This window comes from Trichosurus vulpecula, chromosome 9 (assembly GCF_011100635.1).
Source record: "Trichosurus vulpecula isolate mTriVul1 chromosome 9, mTriVul1.pri, whole genome shotgun sequence".
Lineage (NCBI taxonomy): Eukaryota > Metazoa > Chordata > Mammalia > Diprotodontia > Phalangeridae > Trichosurus > Trichosurus vulpecula.
The window spans coordinates 123404821-123432353 of record NC_050581.1 but is presented as its reverse complement, the minus strand read 5'-3'; the positions used below and the strand labels follow the sequence as shown (position 1 = coordinate 123432353).

At 48.1% G+C, this 27533-nt stretch overlaps 1 protein-coding gene across 1 annotated transcript; it reads left to right on the top strand.

Moving 5' to 3' along the window:
* Positions 1 to 626: 626 nt before the first annotated feature.
* On the top strand, positions 627 to 27466 carry NT5DC2 (5'-nucleotidase domain containing 2). The gene is made up of 14 exons (XM_036739634.1): positions 627 to 1020; positions 5416 to 5600; positions 5971 to 6045; positions 9157 to 9212; positions 10114 to 10207; positions 13113 to 13241; positions 13848 to 13908; positions 14463 to 14565; positions 15256 to 15357; positions 16608 to 16689; positions 25364 to 25450; positions 25711 to 25851; positions 26291 to 26355; positions 27127 to 27466. Exons 1-14 carry the CDS (start codon positions 627 to 629, stop codon positions 27386 to 27388), a joined length of 1836 nt encoding a protein of 611 aa, XP_036595529.1. The 3' UTR covers positions 27389 to 27466.
* Positions 27467 to 27533: the final 67 nt, after the last annotated feature.

Genomic DNA, 27533 nt, shown 5'->3' with positions numbered 1-27533 from the left:
AGAGAGCTTGTGAAGCAGCAGACCAAAGAAAGCCAAGACTGGAGCCTTCTCCAAAAGAGGATGAGGTTGGACTAACTCTAAAGTCCCTTCCCTTAGATTGTAATTTAAAGGCAGAGACCGTTATCATAGTCTGTGTTCTCGGGCACAGAGCCTTACACGCATTAGAGGCGCTTCGTGGGTGCAGGTCAAACCGAACTGAATTGAATTCCATCTCTCGGGTGCTGTGACCTTGCTGCTGTGAAGTCACGCTAGTAGCTTTAAGTCTCACTGGCGGCGAAACGAGAGCAGCTACAGTTAAAATCTGCTCAATTCTATTCAACAAGTTTCCTGGACGCCTATTGTGTGCCAAGTACGGTGGGAGAGCTCGGGTACATGGCTCTCTCTGGAGAGGCATTCCGGGGGCTAGCCGGAGCGGTGCGGGAACACTGGCTCTGGTCTGGCTGCCGGTATCCGGCCCCCGCGGTCCGTCGGGTCCACTCCCCCTTTCCTGTCTCAAATGGGCGGGGGCCTTGGGGAGAGAGGGGACCGCGGCCCCTCCCCAGCAGTCCGCACCTGGCCAGGGGCCCCGGCCATTGGCCGACTGGAAGGCCGGCGAAGCAGCCATTGGCTGGCTGTGGGAAGGAAACATGCGGCCCCCGCGGAATAGAACACAGCTGGCGGGGCCGAGGCAGGAGCCGGACCGGGCGCTTGGCCGGGAAGCTGGTTGCCGGGCAGGGGGAATGGCCGGCGCCGGATTGAGAGCGGTGGGGTGCCGCTGGTTACGGCTCCGGGGAGACGACGTCCCTGGCTGGCAGCGAGCGGCTGCCACCTCCTCCTGCCAGGGCTGCGGTCCCTCGGCCCCCGGCCCCGCCTGTGCAGGCTCCTCCAGCCCGGGTTCCCACTGTCCCGTCGCCAACACCTCCTACTCATCCCCTGACCGGGTTGCCCTGCGCAGTGCCGCCTCAGCCCCTGCCGCCCAGTCTCCCGAGCCCAGCGCCTACCTGTGGTCTAGGTACCGGGAGATGAGGAAGCTGGTCCACGGTAAGAGTAGGGATAGGTAGAGTTTTGGAGGGCAGAGGGACAGACTGCACTGGACCGAGAGACAGGAGACCTACTGCATTCTCGTCTCGGCGCTGCCAGGATTCGCTGGGTGGTCTTGGGCAAATTTCTTTGCGCCTCTATGTCCTCATCTGTAAAATGAAGGGGTTGGACTGGTATAGCTTTCACAGGCCCCTTTCAGAGATGACCTAGGTCACAAAGCATCCCTAGGGGAAGATGCCCCAGGTGACTGTGTCTCCTTGGTCCACTCCCTGTCTGTATAGTAGGATTGGGGACGATTTAAGTAGGAATGTGTGCTCAAAATAGGGTAGGCTTGGGTTGGGCCCGGGGCTATCAAAATAGCTACCTACAGTCTCCACAATTCTAAGTCCCAGGCCCCCACACATAGTACACCAGATCTCCAAGTGGTCATGAATCCCTCAATGACCTCCCCACAGAAAGCTTCCTTAGGGTCCATCAGAGGCGGAAGACTATGGTGAGAGCTGCTCCCTTTCTTCCCCCCTACTCCTACCCACCTCACCTTACAAGAAAAAAAAAAGCCTATTCCCGATCCCTTCTGGAGCTCTCTGGCCCCCTGCCGAGGGTCTCTGGGGAAACACAGGATTGCATGCAGATGGTTCATTGTAGATCCTGATGGTATAAACTAAAGCCACAGGATTAGAGGTGAAGGTCCACACGTAGTGTAGCCTGGTGTCTCTTCCAAACAAATCCAGACTGCCCTGATTTCTGTCTAGCCTTGAATTTTTGCAAACCTTCTCTTTCCAATCTTCTTTTGTAAGGGGAGAGGGTCATATATTTGTGTACTTTAATCTCTTTCTGGAACTTCTTGGATATCCTTTGTAGAAAGGGGATGATGGGGAAAGCCTGAGCCCCTAGAATAAACATAGATTTAATTTTGTTTGGACCTAAGAATTGACTCTTGCCACATACAAGTGAATTTGAAGTTTGATACCCTGCTTAACATGATGTCATCCTGCGATTAACCTGGTGATAAGAACACTGACTTTAAACATGGCTTAGATTTTTTTTAACCTAGGATTGTACCCCTAACCTAGAGAATCCAGTTTCCAGTTACTCAAGTCAACCAACTATTCTCCCTCCCAACACTAGCCTATATTCTCTCACCAAACTATCTAATGGCCATCTGGAATATGTCTGGGTATAAAAAGAATTGATAGATATCTGTAAGACATTTGGAGAAACTGTTGGCAGGCAGAATGAGGGCTATGTGTAGAGGCTGACACTTGCTTTCAGCTGAATATATAGAGGAGCTGCTACTACAGTCTGAAAGGAAGCTGACCCTGGCTATGGACCTGGGATAAGTTGATTTGGTGACCTAGAACTGAGGCTGAGGCTGATTAAATGCTATTATTGGTTCAAGGCATTCAGAGATGCAAATGTTGCACCTTTCCTTGTTAATGCCTGATTCCTAGAGCAGAACCCTTCTACCATCCCCTTTAGATCCAAGCAGAATCAGATTCAGAACCAGGTCCACCTCTTGAAAAACTATTTGTGTGACCTTGGGTAACCTCTGGGACAATTTCGTTCTCCCCTTCTTGCCCATTTCTGTGTAAGATGCAATTCATCATTCAAGTGCCTACCTAATACAAGACCATGTTCTAGGGCTGGAGTTACAAAGATAAGAAACATGAAAGGGTCTGACCTCAAGGGGCTTACATTCTATAGGGGGATACTGTATTTATGAAGACTAGCAAGCACAAAAGATTTTGAGGAGTGGGAGAGCATTAATACCTGGTGGGTCAGGGAAGGGTTTGAGGAGGAGGTAGCTCCAGGGGCTTCTTGGAAGGAAGATAAGGATTCTGAGGAGCAAAGATGGAGATGGAATAGTGACCTTGTCTCCCTCATAGGGGTGAGATTCAAGTGATATGGGAAGATACTCTGAAAAGTAGACAGACTCTTAGAGATGAAAGGATTCCCATTATTTAAACAGCTAATGCTTCTAACACTGAATTTGGTTTGGAGCTCCCAAGGAAAGGAAAATAGGATAAATGTGATACACTAAGTGTTCCCAGTTCAGATGCCAGCCCAGCATAACCACGACTAGCATCCCATGGTACCATTCTAGACCAGTTGAGGCATTTCACACCATACCCTACAGAGTACAGACAGGTAACTTTTTTTTTTTTAGGTAAAGCTTCATGGGCCTGCTAGAGGGGCCCAATAAAAGAACTGGGCTGGAGAGAAAGAAGCATATGCCAACTAAGGTCATCCCATTCAACATTGCTTAACCTATGTCCTAATTAAACCTCAAAACCCCAAACACTGTAACATTGCTTGGGCAACTACGTACATATGGTTCCTTTAAAACTTAACCGCCCTTTTAACACTGTTTTTGAGGAACCAATTAAAGACACTGATGGGACGTAAAAGTGGAGGGCCTGATATGCCTGTTCTGGGCTCTCCATCTCCTTATCAGCCTATGGTGTGTCAGATGATCTGAAGCTTCCTGGGGCTAGGAAAAGTTTTGAAAAGAAAATAAAGGTTTTCCTGAGGAAAGGATGCCTCCACCAGGCACAGAGGGACTCAGAAGCAGCTCTATTTCCTCTTTTTTCCTCCATTCTATACGTCTTCCAAAGACGTACAAATATGTTGCAATTGGAACGTTTCTATTTCTGACCCTTTAACTGTAAGACTTGAGGGGGGAGGGGGGCAAAAAAGACTTTGAAAATCTTTTGCACTTCTTAATGCCATCCAGCTGAATACTGCCAGCCCTTTCTCCGTAGAAGTACAGATATAGTAGAAATGTTTGTGGCTTAAGGCCTGAGAGCCATGTTTGATTCAACTATAATGAAAGGAACAAATACTTCAATCTCTGGAATATATGTAGGCCATATAAATTTCTCAGCTAGGCTTGGAGAAGATCCGAGCCCTCCCCCCACCACAAGTCAAACTTTTGGACCAAAACACACTTAAACTACTGTAGTCGAAAGTTAACATCTTACTTAGAACGAGTTTGCGAGTATAGGTATAAATGCTGTAAGACCCAGAGCTGGGTTATCTGGGGGACCAGTGAATAGAAAAGCTACGTACCTGTTAAGACTGACCCTTGTTACATTTTAGCAGTCTGTCTTGCCTAAACAAGCCTGTAAGCCACATCTTCTGTCTTTTCTTCATGTCTTGTTCGTGTCTGAATAGCAAATTAATGAAAAAGTATTTTAGTGCCTATTATGTGCCAGGCACTGTGCTGAGTAAGCACTGGAAATTTGACCTTACACACAGCTCTGCAACTGAGCACAGGCAACAGACAACAAAACACCCACTGCCCAAGCAGCTTGCAAATCAGGCTTTATACAGACCAAGCTTTTGGCTGCATCCCTGTGTGTCTTCAGAACCCAGGGGGCAAAAGCTTCCTCTAGTGCCCATCTGGGGACTGAGAAAGGGGCCAGATTGCCATCACTTAGACTCAGGGAGATTGGGGACTGAGTAACAGTCCAGCAAAGCCAGGCATCTCTCACACCCACCTACTGACTTAATTAGCAATGTTCTTGGCCAGCCTGGATACTGGGAAATGTGATCAAGGAGGGGTCTGGCTGGGAGACTCTTAGAACAAAATCGAATTAGAGGAAACTCTCTTGCTAGCCACTCACCTCCATCCATACTCTACCTGTTAAATACCACTTCAGCCGTGTGTGCAGTATCTCCAGGGGATTAGGGAAGCCATATGGGAGAAAAATAAGGACACAAATCAAAAGGACCAAACTCAAGCTACAGAATAATGTCAAACAGTGCTGGCTTTCCACCTTCTCTTGTGATGTGTCTTAGACATTTTAAAATCTGGGCTTCTTGGAGATTGGGCGGGGGGACGGAGAATGTAGAGGGGTGGAAAGTGGAAGGAGGTCTATGGCCTCTTCAAAAAATGCCAGCAAAGCTAAGCAAAGCTGGGAAAGTGCTTGAGCCAGGAAGGATCTCGGAGACACTCTGGGTTTGGTCCCAAATTATGAGAAAATTAGAGCCAGCTACTTTATCCTGATTAGAGGGAGCCAGAGGTCAAATGAGGGCAGGTATTTGGGAAGATTAGACAAACCAATGAGCTATTAATCATGTGGCCACTCAGGACCTTTTGATTCTGAAGGCCAGAAAACAAGTAAGCCTGACCATCCTTTAATTAGTTTGCTAAGTTTTAGCATCCATGTTAGAAGCAGAAAGAAAAGCTATCATAGTCATTTAAGATGGGTAGAAGTTAAACGTTTGGGGCAGGATCAAGAAGGGACTGAGTAGGTATTGTTGGCAGGTTTATAAACATATCTTTCTAGAAGAGGCAGGAGAAACTGGGGGATGAGGTGAGGTAGGAATTAAATAGTCCTAAGCCTCAGCCTTCTCAAAGGTTCAAACACCCTGTTTCCTCCTTTCTTTTAGACCTCCTTCCTCCCGAAGTCTGTAATCTCCTTAACCCTGCCGCAATCTATGCCAACAACGAGATCAGCCTGGGGGATGTGGAGGTATACGGGTTTGACTATGACTATACCTTAGCTCAATACTCAGATTCGTTGCACTCCATGATTTTCAACACAGCCAGAGAGATCCTGATACAGCAGTATAAGGTAAAAACACTGAGAACATTTCTCTCTCCATCTCTCTTTTTCTCTCGGCCTTTCTCTCTCTTTTTCTTTCTCATGCCCGAGTCAGTATCCACCTCCATCTTTCCTCTGTCCCTAAAAGTCCATAGTGCTTCCCTTGTGCACTCAGATGTGGTCATCGGTATTGCAAAACAGTACCTGGATTCTGGTCCCAGCGTCTGCCTCCCTGGCTGAAGGCAGCACCCTTTGCCTTTGCCCTGTGCCCCCCCCCCGCCTCTTCCCCTATGGTTACAGCGGGAGGGCACGTAGCCCCATCCCAACCAATTTGTATTTAAGCTGTTGAAATTGTTGTCCTGGACTCATGCTGTGTCTACTAACCCCTCTCCCCATACAGTACCCAGGAGAGATCAGAAAATATGATTACATCCCAGATTTCGCCATTCGAGGCCTACACTATGATGTGCAAAAGGTGAGTAAGCAGGATCTATGCATCTTCCATGAGGTTCTGGAGAGCAAAACTTGGCCCCTGGAGTCAGAGGAGATCAGAGTTCAGATCCCATCTCTGGAACTTGCTTGTTATGTGACTATGGGCAAGATACGGGCAACCTCTCTGTATCTGTCTTTTCATCTGTATGATGAGAAAAATACCCATAGTATCTCCCTCCCAGAGTTGTTCTGCAGATCAAATGAGATTTTATATGTGTGTGTGTGTGTATGTATATACATATATGTATATATACACACACATATATGTATATATACATACTATATACGTATATATACTATATGTTTATATATGCATATACATATATGTAGCATTTTGCAAAACTTAAAATTAGATATACAGCTATACAGACATATATAGATACATATGTGTGTATGTGTACTTCAGGGTGTCATCATCATCATTGTCATCATCCCCACATTTTACTGACATCCAACCAATTCAGGAACTTGTCTGGAGCCTAGATAGTTTATACCTTGGAATGGAATGTGCAGTGTGATAAGTGGATTCCTATCTGGAATCTTCCAGATCCTCCTGGGTGTGTGTGTGTGTGTGTGTGTGTGTGTGTGTGTGTGTGTGTGTAAGTCATAGGAAGCGTTTTTGGCAAGTGTCTTTATAGCCACTGTTCTCTCTTAGGGGAGCTGCCCTTGTAATCTGTCCATTGTCCTGATCTTTCAGCTTCATATCTGGCCTAAACTAGGGTAGGCTAGAATAAGGATGCTTATATTTTTATTGTCAGTGACAGCTAGAGGTTGATCATCAGCCTCAAGGACTTCTCTACAAATCAAGCCACAGAAATTCCAGGATAGCTCAGAGTTCAGACTCTGATGTTTGTTCCACAGCCCCCCAGGGCCCTAGGGAGAACTTCCTTTCCCTTTCTCAATACTAGCTTGCTGGTCCTCCCTCTCAGGACCACAGCCTTAAGCTCTTTCTGCACATCTGTGTGCATATGTTGAGGGTGGGATAGGAGGAGCAGGCAGGACCTCAGACACGTGCCCAGTCCTTGGCTCTTTCCGAAGCTAAACAGAGCAGGAAAGAAGTTAGTGGTAGGATCCGATAATCTCGTTATTTAGCCTAGAGAGTGAGAAGGTGAGTTATGTTGGCATTTTGTGTCATTGACCAAATACAAAGAGGTGACTCAGGCATTCGGGAGATTGACTTTTATGCCAACCCCTCCACATGAACACCTAGAGCCTAGATTTCATTGGGGTGGGCGCCCCTGTCAGGGAAATAAATCACCCCCCGCTTCTATGCCTCCTTTTCATGCATAATTCTTACTCATGTTCTTCCATTGAGGGTCCACCAAATATACTAGTAGTCTTCTTATTCTCTTGCATTAAAACTTGAGGATACTAATGCAGCATGTGGATTTTCCAATCATTGTTTGAGAGGTCCACCTAACAGAACAATTAAATGGTTACTCTCCCTGCTTGAGAACAGACCAAGGACTAGGGCACTGGAGTATGAAGCTTAAAGCCTAGGTACCTTACTTGCTTCCTGCCCCTATATCTTCCATGTTCAATCAACCAATAAGCATTTATTAAGTACCTGCTACATACCAGGCCTTGGGGGTACAAATCAAAAAAATAGAGCATTTCTACCCTCAACAAACTAACATGTACAACTATAAGTATTTTTTTTTTAATTTGAAAGTAATTTAGGAAGGGAAAAAAGAGTTTCTGGAATCTGGGGGATTAGGAAAGATTTCATGGAAAAGGTACCACTTGAGGCCAACTTTAAAGGAAGCCAGGGATGCCAAGAGTCAGGAGGAGGCTGAGCATTCTAGGCACTGGGAGAAAATGAGTACAAGCGTGTGGATAGGAGGGGGAGCATTATTTGTTCAAAATAGCCAAAAAGCCAGTTTGCCTAAACTGTACAATGTGGGAAGAAGGGGTATCTAGGGTGTTCAGAGAGGACTAGCCCCTCTGGTATGAGGGCTCACTGAGTCCTTTTCAGGGCTGCTCATTCACCTTTGGTGTCTGCCTGGCACCAAACTCTCATCTGTGGCTGCAAGAAGCTGTAGCATGGATAGCAGCCACTCCCCAGTAAAAACCATCTCAGCCGATGGGCTGAGCCAGGTTGAGGGTTACCGACAGGTGTCAAACCCATCAGTGACTTAGGGGGGTATCTACCCCAAGCATGTGAAGAGTTCCCCCAGAGGAATGGGCAGATGAGAACAATTTGTTCCAAAGGTCATTATAGTGACTAAAGCAGGCACTGTGGACCATTTAGAGTTTGGTCAGACATCAAAGATGCCAAGGTCATCCACTGCATCCCAGGTTGTTGCCAGTCATCCTGACTTTTGTCTTGCCACTGGACTTCAGTGACTCTGGAAGAGAGAGTGGGGCTGACAACTTTGTGCAACTCTTCCTTACTTAAATCCAACTCACTGCAAGCTAAGACAGCACCCCATGATGTCCTTGGTCCTCTTCCAAAATGAAAGACAAACAACAGCAACAGAATGTGGGAAGGAGAATAATCTAGAGTAGTTTTAGAGCCAGCTGATGCTTTAAATGCCCTTTGTTGATGGACATCGAGGAGCAGCTGAGTGGGCTGCAGCACTGTTCTTGGCAGGGTGGCTGGTCTGCTCCACATCTTCAGCACTATGACCTCTTCCTCTGCCCCAGCCCTAGAATGATGACTCTCCAGAGTTCCTCTGCTCTGGCCTAAGGGCTCTCTCTTGCTTTATGTACCTTTTTATCTCCTGCTATTCCACTAGGCTGTTCTTTGTGGGGGCCTGCCTTCTCTGGCTGATGACTTACACGAGAACATTTATCTTTCAAAAGTCAGGCTTGAGAAATAAGGCCCCTGAGAAATAAAAGACCTGCTTGGGCTTCCCTGTCTGTTCCTCTCTATCCCCCAGAGAACCATGTTCTTTCTTCTGTGAGTCCCTTACTTCCCAGAGCAGGAGAGATTCTTAATAGGGATCTGAATGGACCAATGACGACATCAGATAAGTGAACTAGAAAGGGATTTGTTAGCAACTTTAACAAAGAGTCTGGCTTTTAAAAATAAACTCTCCAGTAAAACTATGGTAGATAATTAAGATCTGTGCTGCCTCTCTTCCTTGGCCAGAGTCTTCTGATGAAGATTGACGCTTTCCATTACGTCCAGTTGGGAACAGCCTACAGGTCAGTTTGAAAGGTCTTGTTCTCAGGCCTGGGATTTGGATTAGGTTTTACACATTCTCCTCGGGGGCTTGTCGTGGTTGCTGGAGGAGTGATCTTCCTTGCCTTTGGGGAAATTCCTGGCCAGAAACTGACTAGTCACAGGAAAGTAGGACTCAGAGTTGGAAGGAGCCTTGGAGATTATCTGGTTCAATCCCACAGAGAAGGAAATCTTCTGGACTTCCTGGAAGTGCCCCTCCTGAGACCACAGGGGTAGTAGAAGCAAGATTCAAACCTAGCCCCTCTGACTCCAAACCTAGTGCTCATTCTAAAACATTTAAGCATCTGATGCTCACTTTTCCTGGCGGTTACATCTAGACTCAGGGCCTTCTACATTCATAATACTACTCCTATGTGTGGCTAATGTTCCGTCTTCAGGGTATGCATGTGCGCACACGCATGCGTGCGCGCACGCGCGCGTGTGCACACACACACACACACACATATGAGCTTGGTCTGCTTCATTTTTCTAACACAGCCTCAGCCCAGCTTGTGCATGGGTTTGCATGCTGGCCTCCTCTGCTGGAAGGTTCTACATGAAGCTTCCTTCTCCTGGCTAAAGGAAGGCCTGAGGAGAGGAAGCTCTGAGCCTTGGGTGGCCTTCCTGCTCAGGAACCAACCCACCCTGGCTCATGTTATCTGAGGTGGTAATAGAAAACTTTGTTCCTATTGCACAATATTGTCAGATTTTTTTCCCAATGTATCAAGTAATTTTGTTGATTTTTTTCTCTTTCTCTTTAAAAAAAAGTTTGCTATAAGGAAGGGTTCTCAGAGAGGGAAGGATATAGAGAGAGATTTCAGTGATGTAAGAACAAAAGATACAATAAATATTTAATTTAAAAATAGAAAACTTTTTTCCCCACAGGGGTCTCCAGCCTGTTCCTGATGAAGAAGTTATTGACTTGTATGGGGGAACCCAGCACATTCCACTCTACCAGATGAGTGACTTCTATGGCAAGGTACTGGAGACAAAAAAGCCCGTGTGACCTGGGATTCAAAATTCCCCAGGCTCAGAAAGCTGCTTGTGCTTTTTATGTCTCCATATTGGACCAGAAAACTAAGATTTGGAGATGAAGTAGTTTTTCTTTCTCATGCTCGTGTCTAAAGCCATATTGGAAGCTTAAATGTCCCTTCCAACCTCCACCCACCCTGAAAAGTGGTCCTACTTTGGTTTGGGAGGGGCTAGGTCAAACCAGTGTGCTATTTCTATTTCTAATACTAATCCCCAGAACTCTGGGGGGTGGGGAGGCAAGTTGCTCCCCGGGTCCTTTGATTCTGTTGATTTCTTAAGGGCCAAGTACAGTGACCGTGAAGGAAGTCCTTGTTGGGCCTGGGAAAAAAAACCTATGCCCTTTCCCACATCTGGAGTATAGTCCTTACCTTTGACCTTAAGGAGCTAAAGTATTATCATTTTCCCCACTAAGAATGTGATATATAATACATGGCAGTGGTTCAATCAAAGTGGAAAGCTTTGAGGACTTGGTCAGACTGCCTGGCCTGTCTGTGTTGGTGGAATCTGGGGGCACTTACTACAGCCGCAGGCTGTTTTTTTCTGCCTTCTGTTGGGGAGGAAGGTATTATGGGTAAATACCCATAGGTGGGAGAGGCCAAATACTGTTGGAGGCTTAGCTTTTCTCAAGCTTGACTAAGCTTCCCAGGAAATACATGTCCTCAGATTTGTTCTTGGGACCTTAGCACATTTGGGGAACCAAACTGGAAACCTTATAAGGCAAGATGGACTGGTGTATCCTAGAGCTGCTCTTAGCCCGTAACCCATGCAGACTGAGAAGTCGGTGACAACTCTATACGTGTTTGCCTACCCAGCACCCTGTATCCCTGCAGCTCTCTACGGGCTAGAAACAGAAATGTTAATAACTGCCTTATTACTTCTTCACCTCCCCAGTCAGGACAAGAACTCTGGAAAGTCTCCCCAGCTAACATCCCTTGCTCCCTTTTTGTGAGGTGGGAGAAGGAAGATGTTGCTTGCTGCTAAAACTTTAGTCCATAGCTCTAGGAGGTGGCTTTATACAGCCTGTTACTAATACTAAGCTAAGTCAGAATGGAATGAAATGCCAAATAGTTGGCAGCATTAATCTTTCCTGTTGTTTTGTGGCAAACAACTCCCCCTGTCCCCTTGACCCTGCCTCTGAGTTATTACCCAAGGCTCCATCTAATGGCCAGGGTTCTTTTAGCCTGACCTGAAAAATGCCCCTGGAGTCACAGGCCCTCTCCCTGCTCTTGAGAGCATGATCTGGTGGCCAGCCTGTCCAGGATTTCCCAGCCAATTCTTTGTTCATCTCTGTTGGTCTTCACTCTGTCTTATTGGACAAATCCTGTGTTTGCCCTCTTGGCTTAAAAGGAAGGGCCACATCTTCTGCTTTGTGTTCCATATTGTACCAGCAGTTAGTAGATTGTGGGAACATTTGCCCAGGCCTGTTAAGAGTTTGTGGGCCCTGCAACTTTCCCGGGAGTAAGAGAAAGGGGTCATTCCTGCCTTTGGGCCAACACAGCCTGTGTTTTGACCACAAAGTGGAGCTGAGAATCATTTTCTCACCTCATTCCCTTCTGACAGAGGTATTCCCTAGCCTGGGACTTTTGTTACTGTCAGGACTTTCCCCATCCCTGTCTTTGGGTGATGGTTCTCAAGATCTAGCAACAAGTATTTATGGAATACTTGCTATGTGGTACGCACCGAGCATACAAGGACAAAGAATGAAAAACCCACTCTGCTCCCAGTGAGCTTACAGTCTAGTGAGAGAGACAAGGGTGCATCTAAGTGTAGACAGTATAGTATGTAAATTTAAATATAGGCACGGTACTTAAATATAGACAGTTTGGGAGGGAGGGGCTAGCAGTTGCAGGTATCAGGGAAGTCTTCATGAAGAAGTTGGAGCCTGAGCTGCATTGTAAAGGAAGAGAGGGATGCTTATGAGGCCAAGATAAGGAAGACAAGTGTTGCAGGCATGAGGGATGACCAGTGCAAACGAATCAGAGATGAGATGAGATGATTGTTGTATGTCAGGAACAGAGAGAAGGCTATTTTGGCTAGTTCCCAGGCTACAGGAGGGAGAATAATGTCCAATAAGGCAGGAAAGAGAGGATGGGACCAGGTTGGCAAGGGCTTTAAAACTGAAGAGGAGGTTCAGGAGTACACACAAGTGTGTAAGTGTGCACTCTCTCCTCTTACCATACACCTCCCCTCCAATACAACTAAATGAGACTTCTCATGCCCTCCAAATGAGCCTCTAAGCTCCACCTTTGTCTCAGGAGTTTGCCCTGTTCTCCAACCTGAGAAGATTTGTCCAGTCCCTTGGGTAATGTGTGTGACACCTGCATTGAACTGGCAATTCGGTGGCTGGCCCCTCCGAACACTCACATGTGTACACACACCCTTAATCCAGAGAGATGGGAAAGAGCAGCAGGAGAGATAACCTGGCCCCTGTCCTTGGGGGACACCCAGAGGGGGAGAAGTAACTGAAAACAAGTATGATGAGGTGCTGCAGTGAAGTGGTGAAATGGACACACCCGTGCTGAGATGACCAAAGACGGGGTGTTTAATAAATACTGTTTTGATCTGCACTTCCCTCCCCATTTGGAGAGGGGGTCAGGAGAATTCAAATATATAGATTGGGAAAAGGTCAGATGGTTCTCATAAATCCAGAAGAGCCCAGAGAGCTTCCTCCTCTAGATTCAGGAGGAGAGGCAGAGGTGGCCAGGGTTGAGGCCTCTGACGTTGCCTCCAGCCTGAACTCTTTATTGAACCTTTCCTTCCTTCCTGCCAGATGGGTGCTGTTTTCCCTCGCCTCTAGGCAGGTTACAGAGTCTGCTTCTGTGACTCAGATATAGCCTCCTTCCCTTCCTCAGGGCCCCTCTCTCAAGCAGTTCATGGATATCTTCTCGCTTCCTGAGATGGCCCTTCTCTCCTCCGTGGTTGACCACTTCCTTGCTCATAGCCTGGAGTTTGACCAGACTCACCTCTACAAGGATGTCTCGGTGAGGAGTGAGTTCTGGAGTGAGGCCTTCGGGAAGGCCTGGATATGACACCACCACCACCCCCCCGCCCTGCCCTGGCCCCTCCCTGCCAAAAAAAACCTGCCAGCAGTACTTATGGAGTTTTTCCTGTTAGAGGTGGGGGTATCATTTTAAATTGGAGGCAGAAGCTGGGGCGGGGGAAGAGGGGAGTGGTCCAAACTGCTGACAGGGCCATCCCTGCAGCTAGCAGTGCTGAGAAAACCGGCCCAAGAATCCAAACAGAGCCTGCTATGACCCCAGGATGATCAACCAAAAAGGCTTTGCCTACTCTGCCCCAGTCCTGCACTCCATGCGTTAGGGGTAGAAAGGGCTCAATGCTTCAATCCTGCTCTTGGAGGGCTCATGGGCTACTTAGCAAAATTCCATGAATGTCCCACATCTTTTCCCCAGTCAAAATCTGGGTCCTTTTGTGGTCTGGGCCTAAGGTTCCCTAGAAATATCCAGGTTCCTTAGCAGCTTCTGAGGCAGAATGAGGAGAAAACAGAGGAAACAATCCTGCCTCTTGGTACAGAGACAGGAAAGTCCCCAAGCCCTAGCAGCTTAGAAGCTGATGTTCATGCCCTCTAGGATGCCATCAGAGATGTCCACATCAAGGGCCTGATGTACCAGTGGATCGAGAAGGACATGGGTAAGCAGACCCCACTTTAATGTTGGATAGGCCCTCAGGCCTCTGCATTAGGTTCCAGGTCTCCCCAGGCCCTTCACTTATGGGGAGTTGGAAGGGTAGAACTTGGCATGAGGTCACAGTCGGCCATGCTTGGCAAGTTCTCGCCTTGTCCAGAGGTCCCTCTGAGTCTCTCCCAGGTGTGTAGGGTTCTCTTTCTCTCATTGACCTGCAACACAGTGGAGCAGTCAAGAAAGAGAAGCTTTCTCTGGACTCTCCCAGGCCATTCACAAGTCTTTTGGAAATAGCAAAGAGTGCTTCTAGAACAAAAGGGACCTCTACCCACAGGGAACCTGGAGTCTGACCTGAGAAATAATTTGACCTGTCCAAATGCAGTTCACCTGAGTAGCTCATTTACAAATGCACATTAGGGAAAGAGTAGCTCAGAATCAGGACAGTCTAAGCCAATCTAGGAAAGGTTCTTGGAGAATGAAGCCCTGGACTATGATCATAAAGGCAAGAAGTCCTGGCTGAGCAGGACATTGACCAACCCACATTGGCCCTCCATCCTTTTCCAGAGAAGTACATACTCCGTGGAGATGAGACACACGCTGTCCTGACCCGCCTCGTCAACCATGGCAAGAAGCTTTTCCTCATCACCAATAGCCCCTTCAGCTTTGTGTGAGTCTCCTCCCCCTCTCAGGGAAGCCTGGTAAATGAATGAAAACTCTGTCAAGTAATAAGGGCTTTTTAAAAAAAAAAAAGTTCTCCCAAATATGAAGGAATCTGGATTCAGAATCCTGGAGGAGAATCAGGCCTCTCCCTGTAGAACTGGGAAAGTTCTTGGAACCTGGCTTTCAGGGCTGGGTACCAGCAGCATGGCCTGCTGAGGAGTGGCCAAGCAGTGGCTTGGCCTCCTGAAGAGGTCACACGACTAGACTGATAGTTAAGCATTTCAAGGACCCTTTTCTCTGTAGGAGGTCTACACTCCACCACCAACCTACCTCCCTATCTGCAGCCCCATAGTCGGGGAGGGGAAGGGACCAGCTCTGATAAAAGGAGTCAGAAGAAGACAAGGACAGACCTCTCCAGGGAATGCCCAAATAGACTCTCTAGGGGAATACCACTCCTAAAATGAAATGCCCAAAGCCCAGCCTCACTCGAGGATCCTTGCACTAGGTTCCTCTCACTTGACAGTTGAGCCCGATTATCTAGTTGGAATTAACGGGGTGCCAGGGAAGGGTGGGAAATGGAATTTTGCACCCTCCGTTGCTTTGTCTTTGTCCCCTGATTTCCCTTCTCTTTTTAAAACATTCTTTTTTTCTTTTCTCTCCCTTTCCTCCTCCGACTACTGCACACTGTCATCCTCAGGAACAAGGGGATGAAGCACATGGTTGGCAAGGATTGGCGAGACCTTTTTGATGTAGTCATTGTCCGAGCTGACAAGCCAAACTTTTTCACAGATAGGCGCAAGTAAGCTGGGCACTATCTGGGGGTCCACAATTTTCCTCTCCTTCTTCAAACATCTCCTGCTGGAGAACCGAGTCTCTTAAAACCACAAGCTCTAAACCGGAGGGTGGGAAGTGAGGGACAGAAAGGAGGTAAGCATGAAGGATGAGTCTCATGTGGCTGGCCATGCCATCTTTGTGAGGTCAAGACACTGAACCCACAGGGGAAGGCTCAGGTTCCTGCTCTGTCCTCTTTCCCACCCCCTCAGAAAGAGGAAATGCTATCTTGCGTAGAAGGTACCTGGAAGATCCCCCTTGTCCTTTGTATGTGAATCTAGAGATAGAGAGACAGACAGACAGATAGATAGATAGATAGATAGATAGATAGATAGATAGATAGGTAGATAATCTGGGCCTCTCTAGGAAGAGAATTAATGAGTATTTGTTTATGAATATAGCTTAATGAATATGAATTTCTTATCCAACCTGAGTGCTGGCTGATGGTCCTGGCCCCTTTCTCCCTAAGAATTCTGTGCTTTTGAGTCCTACCCTGAGAGGGTGGAGACCAGCCTATTGCTCAATCTCTTGGAATGAATAGGAAGGAACACAAATCCTCTTCCAAGTAGCCAAGTCCCCGGACAGAAACCTGACCCTGCTGGCCCCTGGGAACTGTGCCCATTTCCCTTTATGCACTTCTCATGTGAGCCACCTTTCACCCTATGGGCATAGGCACCTCAGCTCCAAACCTTGTGGTTCTAGCATTGACCTTGAGGAATCTAGGGAAGCGTGATTTCCATCCCGCCTTCCCTTCAACCTCAGCTGGGGCTGCTTTCCTCTTCCTTTTTGGCTCTGGGAGGAAAGAGGAAGTGAGGGCTGGGGTGACTCTAGGGCCCAGCTGACAGAGCAGACTGTTCACCATGCATGGCACAGCTGGGCAGCCCCACTGTCTGTGGGCTACTTGACCTTTGGCCCAAAGGGTCGGGTGGGCCCATCGGCTTCATCCTGTTTACATTGGGAAGGAAAGTGCTTCCCAGGCTTGTTGGTGTTTTTCTTTGGAATTGTCTCTCTGTAGGGTCATGATGGCCAACCTCTATGGGCTTGCTTTGTAGAACAGTAGGGAGCTTTCCCAAAGTAACAGCACTATTCTGGTTATCCTTTCTGAATTTCAGAATCACTCATCGGGGTTCCATATCTGGTGGGTTCCCTGGTCTGTCCTGGTGACTCAACCAGCTTTTCTTCTTTCTTCTCCCCATCTATCCCCTCCTTCTACCCCAGGCCTTTTAGAAAACTGGATGAAAGTGGTGTACTCCAGTGGGACAAAATCAACCATTTGAAAAAGGGAACGATCTATCGTCAGGTAAGATGAGTGGACCAAATGGTCCCTAAGTTCCCTTTCAGTTCTAAATGAGCAACCATAGAGAAGGGGTAAAGAAGAAGTCCTCTTGTGTCCACAGTGGCATCTGGTGGACAGGCATGTGTGAAAGATAGCATGGAGGCCAGGGCAACTTGGGTTGGGAGAGGTCTCAATGGACCCATAGCAGACAGAGGTCCCTTTTTCATTCCTGTTAGAGAAGAGTCATGCATATAGGCATACAAATCCTTCCTAAATTTGGGGACTTTCTGGAAAGGCTGGAGGTGACCACTGGGATTGAACCCTTAAAGAGCATGACACAAATCCTGGCTACTCCTTCCCCACCTGGAAGACCGGCCAATCAACCAAGCAATAAACCTTTATTAAGCACCTTCTGTATGCCGTGCACTACGCTAGGCACTGGGGACACAGGATGGAAGTGAAACACTCAAGGAGCTTATGGTCTAATAGTGGAGACTTGTGTAGGTTTATGCCAAACAGCTATGAGGTAACTATAATGGAGAAGGCGCCAGCAGCTGGTGGGACCAGGAAAATTCTCCTATAGAGGGTGCCATTTGACACAAGTCTTAAGGAACCAGAGATTCCAAGAGGCAAAGATGGGGAAGAAGTGCATTCCAGGCATGGGAGATGGCCAATGCAAGTGCCTGGGGACGGGAGGTGGAGCATTCTATGTCAAGAACAGGAAGAAGGCCGACATGATTGGACCATAGAGTGCATAGCCACTCTCAGGTCCTTAGGTAGAATGAATGGCCAGATACTGAAGTCAGGAATACAAAGTTGGGGGAAGAGGAAGTGAGGGAGACTGGATGGTAGCAGGATCAACAAAAGGTTGCCTTCTGGAGGACCTGGGGGAGAAGGACTCACTTTCAGGTCTACTCTGCCAAGGTGATCCCCATATAAAATGAGGATGCTGTCCCAGCCTGACCTGCAGATCCCCCCAACTCAACTGGAAGGGTTAGCCTTCTATCAGCCACACCAACCCAGCCTCTAACCAGCAGGTCCAGGATCTGACTTCAGTGTTAACAGGCTGTTTACACACAGAATGTAACCCTGGAAAATAAATAGGAAGGCCAACTCCCCTTGCTTAGGGTCAGGTGGATGGGTTGGTTTACTTCCAGGGAAGGAAGGAGAGTTGGCAAACAGAAGTAGTAGCAATGATCCCCAGGGTGGATTTGGGTTTCATAATGGGTTTAGCTGGACCTGAGTGGCTTTAAACAAAGGGGATTAACAAGGTTAGCCTAGGTCAGGAATTCAGAAATCCCAGTACTCAAGACCAGCTTCCAACAGTCCCAAGGGGCCTAGTCTCTAGTCTTCCAATCTGAAGGAGATAGGGTGTTAAGAGGAAGGGGCGTAAAAATTAGTGGATAAGCTTGACATGTCACTCCTGGAGACCAGAACACTGCAGATCTCTCCTCATGGGAAATGAGGCACCTGGCTCCTGTAGGCTTCCCCTGCCCTGAGATGAAGGAAGAATCTGTTAGGATACGAAAGACCTTTCCATGGCAGGGGTGAGAAGGCTCCACAAGGGGCCTCTGGTTCTGCCTGAGAACCTGGCCCTTAAGTATGTCCTGGGGAGATGTCAGTCTTTGGAAAAGTTGCTGGTAAAGGTAATGGCAGTGTCCGTGTATATGGCGTTAGAAGGTTTACAAAGCTCTTTAGATACAACTCATCTGATAGCCACAAAGGACAGCCATCAGCAACAGTTTAGCAGGGCCTAGGGAAACATTTCTGGGTTGGAGAGGGACCTGTAGTCTGAGCTCCACCCTGACACTTCTTACAGTCCAACAGAAAATTGATGTCCCAATCCTTTGTTCACTATAAAAGTCCTCCGTCTTAAACCTCATCCCTGATCCTGTTCCTTGGACCATTTCACCTCAAATTGTATTCCGGGGAATCCTGGTCTTTTGTACTATGTGTGTTGGGATTCAGTTAGAACATTTTAGAGCTAGTAATATTTTTCTTACCATAATTTAAGCTTAAGTGAAAGTTCCCTTTCAGTTCTAAATGCGCAACCATAGAGAAGGGGTAAAGAAGAAGTCCTCTTGTGTCCACAGTGGCATCTGGTGGACAGGCATGTGTGAAAGATAGCATGGAAGCCAGGGCAACTTGGGTTGGGAGAGGTCTCAATGGACATGGTGTAGTGGAGAGAGAGCTGGCCCTGGAGGCAGAGAGATCTGGATTCAAGTCTTGCCTCTGATACATACTAGCCGTGTAGCCACGGGCAAGTAAATTAATTAGTTTCTCAGTGCTTTTGGCTATGAATTACAGACAAGTTGCCCGGGGCGGGGGTGGGGGGGACATCAGTAGAAGGAGAAATTTTCATGCCTAGAAGTTCCCTATATCAATGAAAGATTAGGTCCAGACAAAAAAAATTAATATGAAATTCCACCCAAATATTATGCGCTTACTACTTGTAGCAATCTTTGCTGTGAAAAATGTCTGCTATTGTCTCTAATGCCTCCACTATTTCTCCAACTTCCCTTTGTCCCAGGAGGGTCTAATGGCAGAGAATGCTCCAGATCAATTTATAGGGTCTAGCAATATATTTCAAGACCAAACCCGAGCCTGCTTCTAAACTTGCTGTTTCTACGTAGAGCCCAACTGACCCTCCAGGTACCCAGACTCCCAACCTCACTATCAGCGCTGTCTCCTCACTCACGCTCAATCTACATGGCCAATCTGTCGCCACATATGTCATCTCTGTTCCACATCTCTACTCACACAGCCGTCATGCTCTTTCAGGCCCTTATCATTCCTTGCCTGGACTGTGGTGATAGCTCCTGGTTTGATCTGCCTTCCTCAGGGTCTCTTTTCAGTGCAATTTATGCTCAATAAAGCCACCAAAGTGATTTGGGGGCTACTCCCTGCCCCCATCCACTAAACTCTAGTGGCATCCTGTGATCTCTCAGGGAAACTCCTCAGTCTAACATTTAAAGGTCTGCCCAGACCCCTTTTCACCTCTCCAGTCTTTGCACATTCCTCTTCTTTTCCTACTCTAGGAAAAAACCATACCAGCCTCCTCTGCAATGCTGCCCCACCCATCGCTGTCCCCAATGCATGTAACACATGCCCTCCTCACCTGTACCTCCTGGAATACCTAGATTTCCTTTACAACTCAGCTCAAGTGCCACCTTCTGCCTAAATCCTTTCCCAATTCACCCTCTCTCTCCATATTCTGTATATGCCTTTATATGTACTTCTTGTTTCTCCCATTAGAATATAAGCGTCTTGAGGGCAGGGACTGTTTGACTTTCATCTTTCTAAACCCAGTACATGTCACGTATTAGGCACTCATCTATGCTTGTTGGTTGATTGATTGCTGTAACCTATGCTGACCATGCTTTTGGCCCAGCCACCTCTTTGGGCATGCCCCGTGTGTTTTTGACCTGCCACTTTATAGGGAAGTATTGGCTGTGGGCAGTAGGATTATGCTTTTTCCTTATGTTGCTCGGGAAGCCTGAAGGAGACCTCAGCTCCTCAGAGAAGTGAGGTTGATTTCGACCTCTAGGAGAAGGAGATAAGTTTGCTTTCTCTAGAACAGAGGCTGAGGGAGCAGACTGGTCACATATGGGGGAGAAGGACAAGGGCCTTGACACCAGCCTGATAACACTGAGGGGCTTCACTATCTCTCAGCTGCCCAACCTTCCACCCCTTCTACTCCAACTCCCACTAAACTCACTCTGTCTTTACCAGGAGTGAATCCCTTGACACATCATTGGTCTCTCAGCCAGCTCTTCTCTCTTATGGTGACTTCATGGGCCTCTAGACCCAGACTGGACCCCAAGTTTTATACGTTTTCATATTTTATTAGCTCCCCTCTTAGGATCCTTTCCTCCACACTCCCTCACCCCCAACCTCCCACTCTCCCATCATCCCTAAATAACCCCCATTATCCAATATCTCCCCAAAGCTAGCCTCAAAACTAGGAAGATCAGGGTTCAAGGCCAACTTCTGATCTATGGTGTCTGGGTGGCCCTGGGCTCCCACTGCCCTAGAAACTTCTCTGAGACCCTGAGTTGCAGAGAAGGTGGCTGCATGGATAGGGGGAGATTCTTCACCCCAGTGTTCCCTAAATCAGTGAAATCACAGGCCTAGTTCCTATTCCTAAACCTGTCCCTATCCCTGCCCCCAAGATTCTGAATGTCTCTGGAAGAGTTGCAGTTCACTTCAACATTTATAAAATGCCCACTGTGTGCAAGAAAGACCCTCATCCTAGCTACAGAGAAATGCAGCAGGCCCTGACCTCAGGAAGCTTAGATTGCACCGGGAAATTGGGGAGAGGAACATCTGCACAAATAAACAGACACAAGATAACTGGAAGAAGAAGCAGAGAGCATCAGCGCTTGCGGGGACAGGGGAGTGGGAAGGATAACGCAGAGCTGATGCCAGCCTCCACATCTGCATGGCACACACGTAACTCCCTGCTTCTCTTAGCCATCGCCCATCTCACTCTTTTCCTCTCCCCTCACGCTCCCACGGAGCATCCTGACCCCACACCCTCCTGCACATCATCTCCACATCACTGATTTCACAAGGGGTTTTCGCAAGTGAGCCCCCTTAGTTCCCCACTTTCCATTCCTCAAAACCCCTCAGCTGTGCTACACCTTCTCTCTTTCCTCCTTATCATAGAGGAGGGATCCCAGTTCCTCACCAAGAAGTGTCCTCCCTGTGCTATTAATATTGACTATTCTTTGTTGGTGGTGGGGGTTTTTGGGGAGTGGGGAAGGCAATTGGGGTTAAGTGACTTGGCCAGGACCACACAGCTAGTCTGAGGCTGCATTTGAACTCGGGTCCTCCTGACTCCAGGGCCGCTGCTCTATCCACTGCACCGCGTAGAACCACTTAGCTATTCTTTTTATTATTCATTCCCTCCTGCCTCCTGATGGGACCTTGCTCCAGCAATTCACCTCTCTGTTGCACATTTCCAGTCTCTCCCTTTACAGTCTCCTTCCTGCCTCCCTAGAAACATATTCATTGATCCTAAAAAAGGTCTTCCTTGACCCTCCTATTTCTTCTCCTTCATGGCCAAATTTCTTGAAAAAAAAAATTGTCTGTGCCCAATACTTCTAAGCAACAAGACCACCCAGGAGATAGGATCCTGTACTGGGAGACTGGAAGATCTGAGTTCGAATCTTCAGACACTTACTAGTTGTGTGACCTTGGGCAAGTTGCTTAGCCCCGTTTGCCTCAGTTTCCTCATCTGCCTAATAATGCCACCTACTTCACAGAGCTGGTGTGAGTTTCAAATGAAGTAACATATAAAGTACTTGGCAAACCTTAAAGCACTATGACCATTATTTCTTACCACCCCTTTGCCCTGTAACCCTTTACAATTTAGTTTTTTAGCCGATCCCTCCCTCTGACGCTTACCCCAAGATCACTATTAACCTGAAAATCACCAAATCGAATCACCCTTTTTTCCTTTCAGTCTTTACTTCCTTGCAGCACTTGACAATGTCCACTGTCTTCTCCTACTGGATGCTTTCTCCTCCCTTATCTTCAGGGACAAACACACATCCTAAAGGTCTTCTACTTCTCTGTTTCCTTCATCTGTCTTCTCCTACTGGATGCTTTCTCCTCCCTTATCTTCAGGGACAAACACACATCCTAAAGGTCTTCTCCTACTTCTCTGTTTCCTTCATCTGTCTTCTCTACTGGGTGCTTTCTCCTCCCTTATCTTCAGGGACAAACACACATCCTAAAGGTCTTCTCCTACTTCTCTGTTTCCTTCATCTGTCTTCTCTACTGGGTGCTTTCTCCTCCCTTATCTTCAGGGACAAACACACATCCTAAAGGTCTTCTACTTCTCTGTTTCCTTCATCTGTCTTCTCCTACTGGATGCTTTCTCCTCCCTTATCTTCAGGGACAAACACACATCCTAAAGGTCTTCTCCTACTTCTCTGTTTCCTTCATCTGTCTTCTCTACTGGGTGCTTTCTCCTCCCTTATCTTCAGGGACAAACACACATCCTAAAGGTCTTCTCCTACTTCTCTGTTTCCTTCATCTGTCTTCTCTACTGGGTGCTTTCTCCTCCCTTATCTTCAGGGACAAACACACACCCTAAAGGTCTTCTACTTCTCTGTTTCCTTCATCTGTCTTCTCTACTGGGTGCTTTCTCCTCCCTTATCTTCAGGGACAAACACACACCCTAAAGGTCTTCTACTTCTCTGTTTCCTTTCTCTGTCTTCTCTACTGGATGCTTTCTCCTCCCTTATCTTCAGGGACAAACACACACCCTAAAGGTCTTCTACTTCTCTGTTTCCTTTCTCTGTCTTCTCCTACTAGATGCTTTCTCCTCCCTTGTCTTCAGGGACAAACACACACCCTAAAGGTCTTCTACTTCTCTGTTTCCTTTCTCTGTCTTCTCTACTGGATGCTTTCTCCTCCCTTATCTTCAGGGACAAACACACACCCTAAAGGTCTTCTACTTCTCTGTTTCCTTTCTCTGTCTTCTCCTACTAGATGCTTTCTCCTCCCTTGTCTTCAGGGACAAACACACACCCTAAAGGTCTTCCTACTTCTCTGTTTCCCTTCTCTGTCTTCTCTACTGGATGCTTTCTCCTCCCTTATCTTCAGGGACAAACACACATCCTAAAGGTCTTCTCCTACTTCTCTGTTTCCCTTCTCTGTCTTCTCCTACTAGATGCTTTCTCCTCCCTTGTCTTCAGGGACAAACACACACCCTAAAGGTCTTCCTACTTCTCTGTTTCCCTTCTCTGTCTTCTCTACTGGATGCTTTCTCCTCCCTTATCTTCAGGGACAAACACACATCCTAAAGGTCTTCTCCTACTTCTCTGTTTCCCTTCTCTGTCTTCTCCTACTAGATGCTTTCTCCTCCCTTGTCTTCAGGGACAAACACACATCCTAAAGGTCTTCTCCTACTTCTCTGTTTCCCTTCTCTGTCTTCTCCTACTGGATGCTTTCTCCTCCCTTATCATCAGGGACAAACACACATCCTAAAGGTCTTCTATTTCTCTGTTTCCTTTCTCTGTCTTCTCCTACTAGATGCTTTCTCCTCCCTTGTCTTCAGGGACAAACACACACCCTAAAGGTCTTCTCCTACTTCTCTGTTTCCTTTCTCTGTCTTCTCTACTGGATTACCTTTTTTCCAACAGGGATCCCTAAACTTCTGGCCCTGGGTCCACCTCGAATACTCCCTTGTCCACAAAGCCCTCCCTTACTTTCCCCTTGCAGGCCACAATCTTACCTCCTCTGATCTCATGTTAAATGCTTGTTTTAAGTTTCTCCAATGTACCCACATAGTAGCAGAAATTATGGTTACCTACGTTTTGTCTCCCTCCTCAACTATAAGCTCTCTGAGGGTAGGGACCATGTCGTATCTAAACTTGTATCTATCCCAGTGTGTAGTACAGTTTTCTGTTTTCAGAAGGTAGACAGGGTGTGTGTGTGTGTGTGTGTGTGTGTGTGTGTGTGTACATGGGAGCACATACTACACAGGACAAGAGAAAGTGCCTGTCCAAGTAGTCTTTGTTAGGGTCAGAGCTAGATTTGCCATGGGAAAGCTGGTGTGGGAAAACTTTGAGCCAGATTTCTCTGCCTTGAGGAATAAAATGGCAGGCTAGCTGAGAGAGAAGAGACAGGCTCTCTCCATTTATTCTGTAGTTGTTTCTACCTGCCTAGCAATCCCAGAAGGAAAGATGGAATGGATTTGATGCCTATACCACATATGGGGCATATAGGGGCCCGGCTGCCCATGTCTGCTTCTGCCCCCTCCCACATCCCACACAAGCCAACAAGTGCTCTGGGTGTTCTGGGTGGCCTCCAGCCAGCTTGGTGGCTTTCCCTGGGACCAGGAATTGCAGAGGGGCTACTTGGGAGAAGCTGGGTCACTCACCACCCCATGTCCTGCCCACGCCCGGGCTGACTCTTTGGAATGTAGCATTTGGCCCAGAGGCTGGTTTGTGTGAAGCCAAAACTTGCCTGTTTCCCACGAGCTTGACTGTAGCTTATTCTGGAACAGAAATTGAATAAGTAGGGAGAGCCTGCACTGGGGAGCTTTTCTCTGGTTCGTCAGCCTTTTGTGAGCTAATGGGGAGCTTGTGAGAAAGAAGTTAAGATTTGTGGCACTAAGTAACATCAGGCAGTTCTCCTCAGATCCTCCCAGGCCATCTGAAGGTGCTAAGGAAGATCTTCCCTGAGAGTTCCAAGTCATCTTTCTACCTACCCATGGACACTTTCCCTGTGGCTTCCTGGTGGGGAGGCAGCTTCTCGGGGTCCCAGGATAGGGGACGGGGGCTTCTGTTGACCTGTTGGGGAGGAGAAATGCTAGTTTCATTCTTAGATAAGCTGATGACCTGCTCCCAGGACTGACAAGGTCTGGAGGGGGGCTTGGGAAAGGACAGCTTGGTTCCCTGGGATTTGGGACCTCAGGGACTGGGAATTATCAGTCTTTTCATGAAGCCTGAGGTGACAGAGCTCAGGGCAGAGGCTACTGCCTGGGAATGGCAAGTTCTGGAACCCAAAAGCCACCAGGCACTCAGGATCACAGGGCCTGAAAGGAGCTGACACCCATGAAAGAACACGAGCCAGAGGAGAGGGCCTGAGGATGGGGGTGGGGATTGATGAGTTTGGCAGGGAGTGTCCCAGGGCTGTCCCCACACTGTTACACTGTTAACTCTGAGCTTGCTTCTGCTTTCAGGGAAATCTGTTTGACTTCCTACATCTGACAGGGTGGCGGGGGTCCCGAGTGCTGTATTTTGGGGACCACCTCTATAGTGACCTTGCAGTGAGTAAACCCCTTTTGTCTTCATCCCTTCATGTTCCCACCACCCCAAGCCCTCTGCTTAGCATGTACAGTGGACTCAAATGGCTGCTGGGCAAGCAGGCATCAACCATTTAAATAGCTCCTGTCCTGCAGACAACGTGGGTAAAGGAGCAGAAGGGACCAGGGCCCATGGCCTGGCCTGGTCTCCTGTGTATTCTCCTGGCCGTAGCCACCCCCATTTTTGCCTCCCTCTCTCCCTTCCTTCTGCCATCACTGCCCAGGACCTCATGCTACGCCATGGTTGGAGGACAGGCGCCATCATTCCTGAACTGGAGAGAGAAATTAACATCATCAACACGGAGCAGTACATGCACTCACTGACCTGGCAGCAGGCCCTCACAGGGCTACTGGAGAGGATGCAGGTGCCAGCAGGGGCATGAGGGGTAGGGGCCTGTGGGGTCTCAAAATCCATCATTTTTCCCAATATACTCTGCTGCTTCCTGAGAACCCCCGCCCAGCAGGATTGTTGTCTTCTCTGAGGGCTGTGCATAAGCAGATTTATTGGATATCCTACCCTGCCCTGAATTCGTATTTATTCTTTTCTCTCTCACCTCTCCCACCTCCTGTAAGCCACAGAGGACATGGATTCTGTTATTTGCTTGTCCCCTCCCTAGGACCTTGCACAGAGTAGGCAGGTGCTGAGCAAATACTTGTTGGAACTAAAACACCAAGCCCTGTCCCAACGTGGACAATAGACCTGATGAGACAACTGTCTCATCCTCCAGGACAAGGCCTTGTCTACCACAGGGTGTGCCCCAGACCAGGCACCTTGTACTAATCCCCACAAACATTCTTTCCTAGACCTACAGAGATGCTGAGTCAAGGCAGGTGCTAGCAGCCTGGATGAAAGAACGCCAAGAGATCAGGTGAGGGATCAGGTGGGCAGGTCATTCAGTTCAGGCTCCTCCTCCCCCCTCCGCTGGTCATTAGGCAGTGATGGAGCCCCTCCCCACAGTGATATTCAAGAGGGAGAGGGGCAGGTTGAGGGCTGGAAAGAACTAATCAGTACAAGCTTCTTGGGGGAGGTGGCTTTGAGCCAGTTACTGGGACAATCTGAACCATTAGCCTTCATGTAGTCCAGGGGTTTTTAACTTTTATGTGTCATAGACCCATTCCACAGGCTAAGTGGGGAACCTGCGGCCTCTAGGCCATATGGAAGGGCTACACTTGAGGGCCTAGAGGCTGCAGGTTCCCCACTCCTGGGCTAGATGATGCCTATGGACCCCTTCTCAGAATAATGCATTTAAATATGTGAAATACATAGTTTTAAAAAAGGAAACCAATTCTATCGAGATAGTTATCCAAATATTTTTTAAAAAAAGTTACGGACTCCAGGTTAAAAACACCTGATGCTAAACCAACTTTTCTCATTGTACCAATGGAGAAACTGAGGCCCAAAGAGAAAAATCCAGTCAGCGGCTGAGCCAGTAGCAGGTTAAGAGCCCTTGAGCTAGTCAGGATTCCTCACTTTGCAGACAGACTGAAGCCCAGGCAGTGGACAAACCCAGAGAGGCAGGGCTCTGCCCAGGCCACGCTGCGAGGCCAAGATGAGGGAGGGGGTCCGGCCCGGGAGGTGGGCGCTTGTTGCAGAGGGGCCTTGTGACCAGGCTGCCGTCCGCCCCGGGGCACTCTCTCAGGTCTGTCACCAAGAACCTCTTCAACCCCCGGTTCGGAAGCATCTTCCGCACGTTCCACAACCCCACGTACTTCTCGCGGAGGCTCGTGCGCTTCTCGGACCTGTACATGGCCTCCCTGAGCTGCTTGCTCAACTACAGCGTCAACTTCACCTTCTACCCGCGCCGCACGCCGCTGCAGCACGAGGCCCCGCTCTGGATGGACCAGCTGTGCACGGGCTGCATGAAGACGCCCTTCCTGGAGGAGATGGTGCACATTCGTTGAGGCCCCCCCGAAGGTGGCAGCCCTCCCAGAGAGCGAACCTTGCAGAGAAATGCCCCGCCCTGCCCCATGCCGCTCCACCCCGCGTGCCCCAGGTCCGACAGCATGGGACCAGCCTCTTCCCCGATGGAAGCCGGGCTCGTGGGGT

Coding starts and splice junctions, on each gene's coding strand:
- NT5DC2 (XM_036739634.1), top strand. CDS start 627: ATGCGGCCCCCGCGGAATAGAACACAGCTGGCGGGGCCGAGGCAGGAG. Junction 1,021..5,415: donor GATGAGGAAGCTGGTCCACG/GTAAGAGTAGGG, acceptor CCTTTCTTTTAG/ACCTCCTTCCTCCCGAAGTC. Junction 15,358..16,607: donor TTTTTCACAGATAGGCGCAA/GTAAGCTGGGCA, acceptor CTTCTACCCCAG/GCCTTTTAGAAAACTGGATG.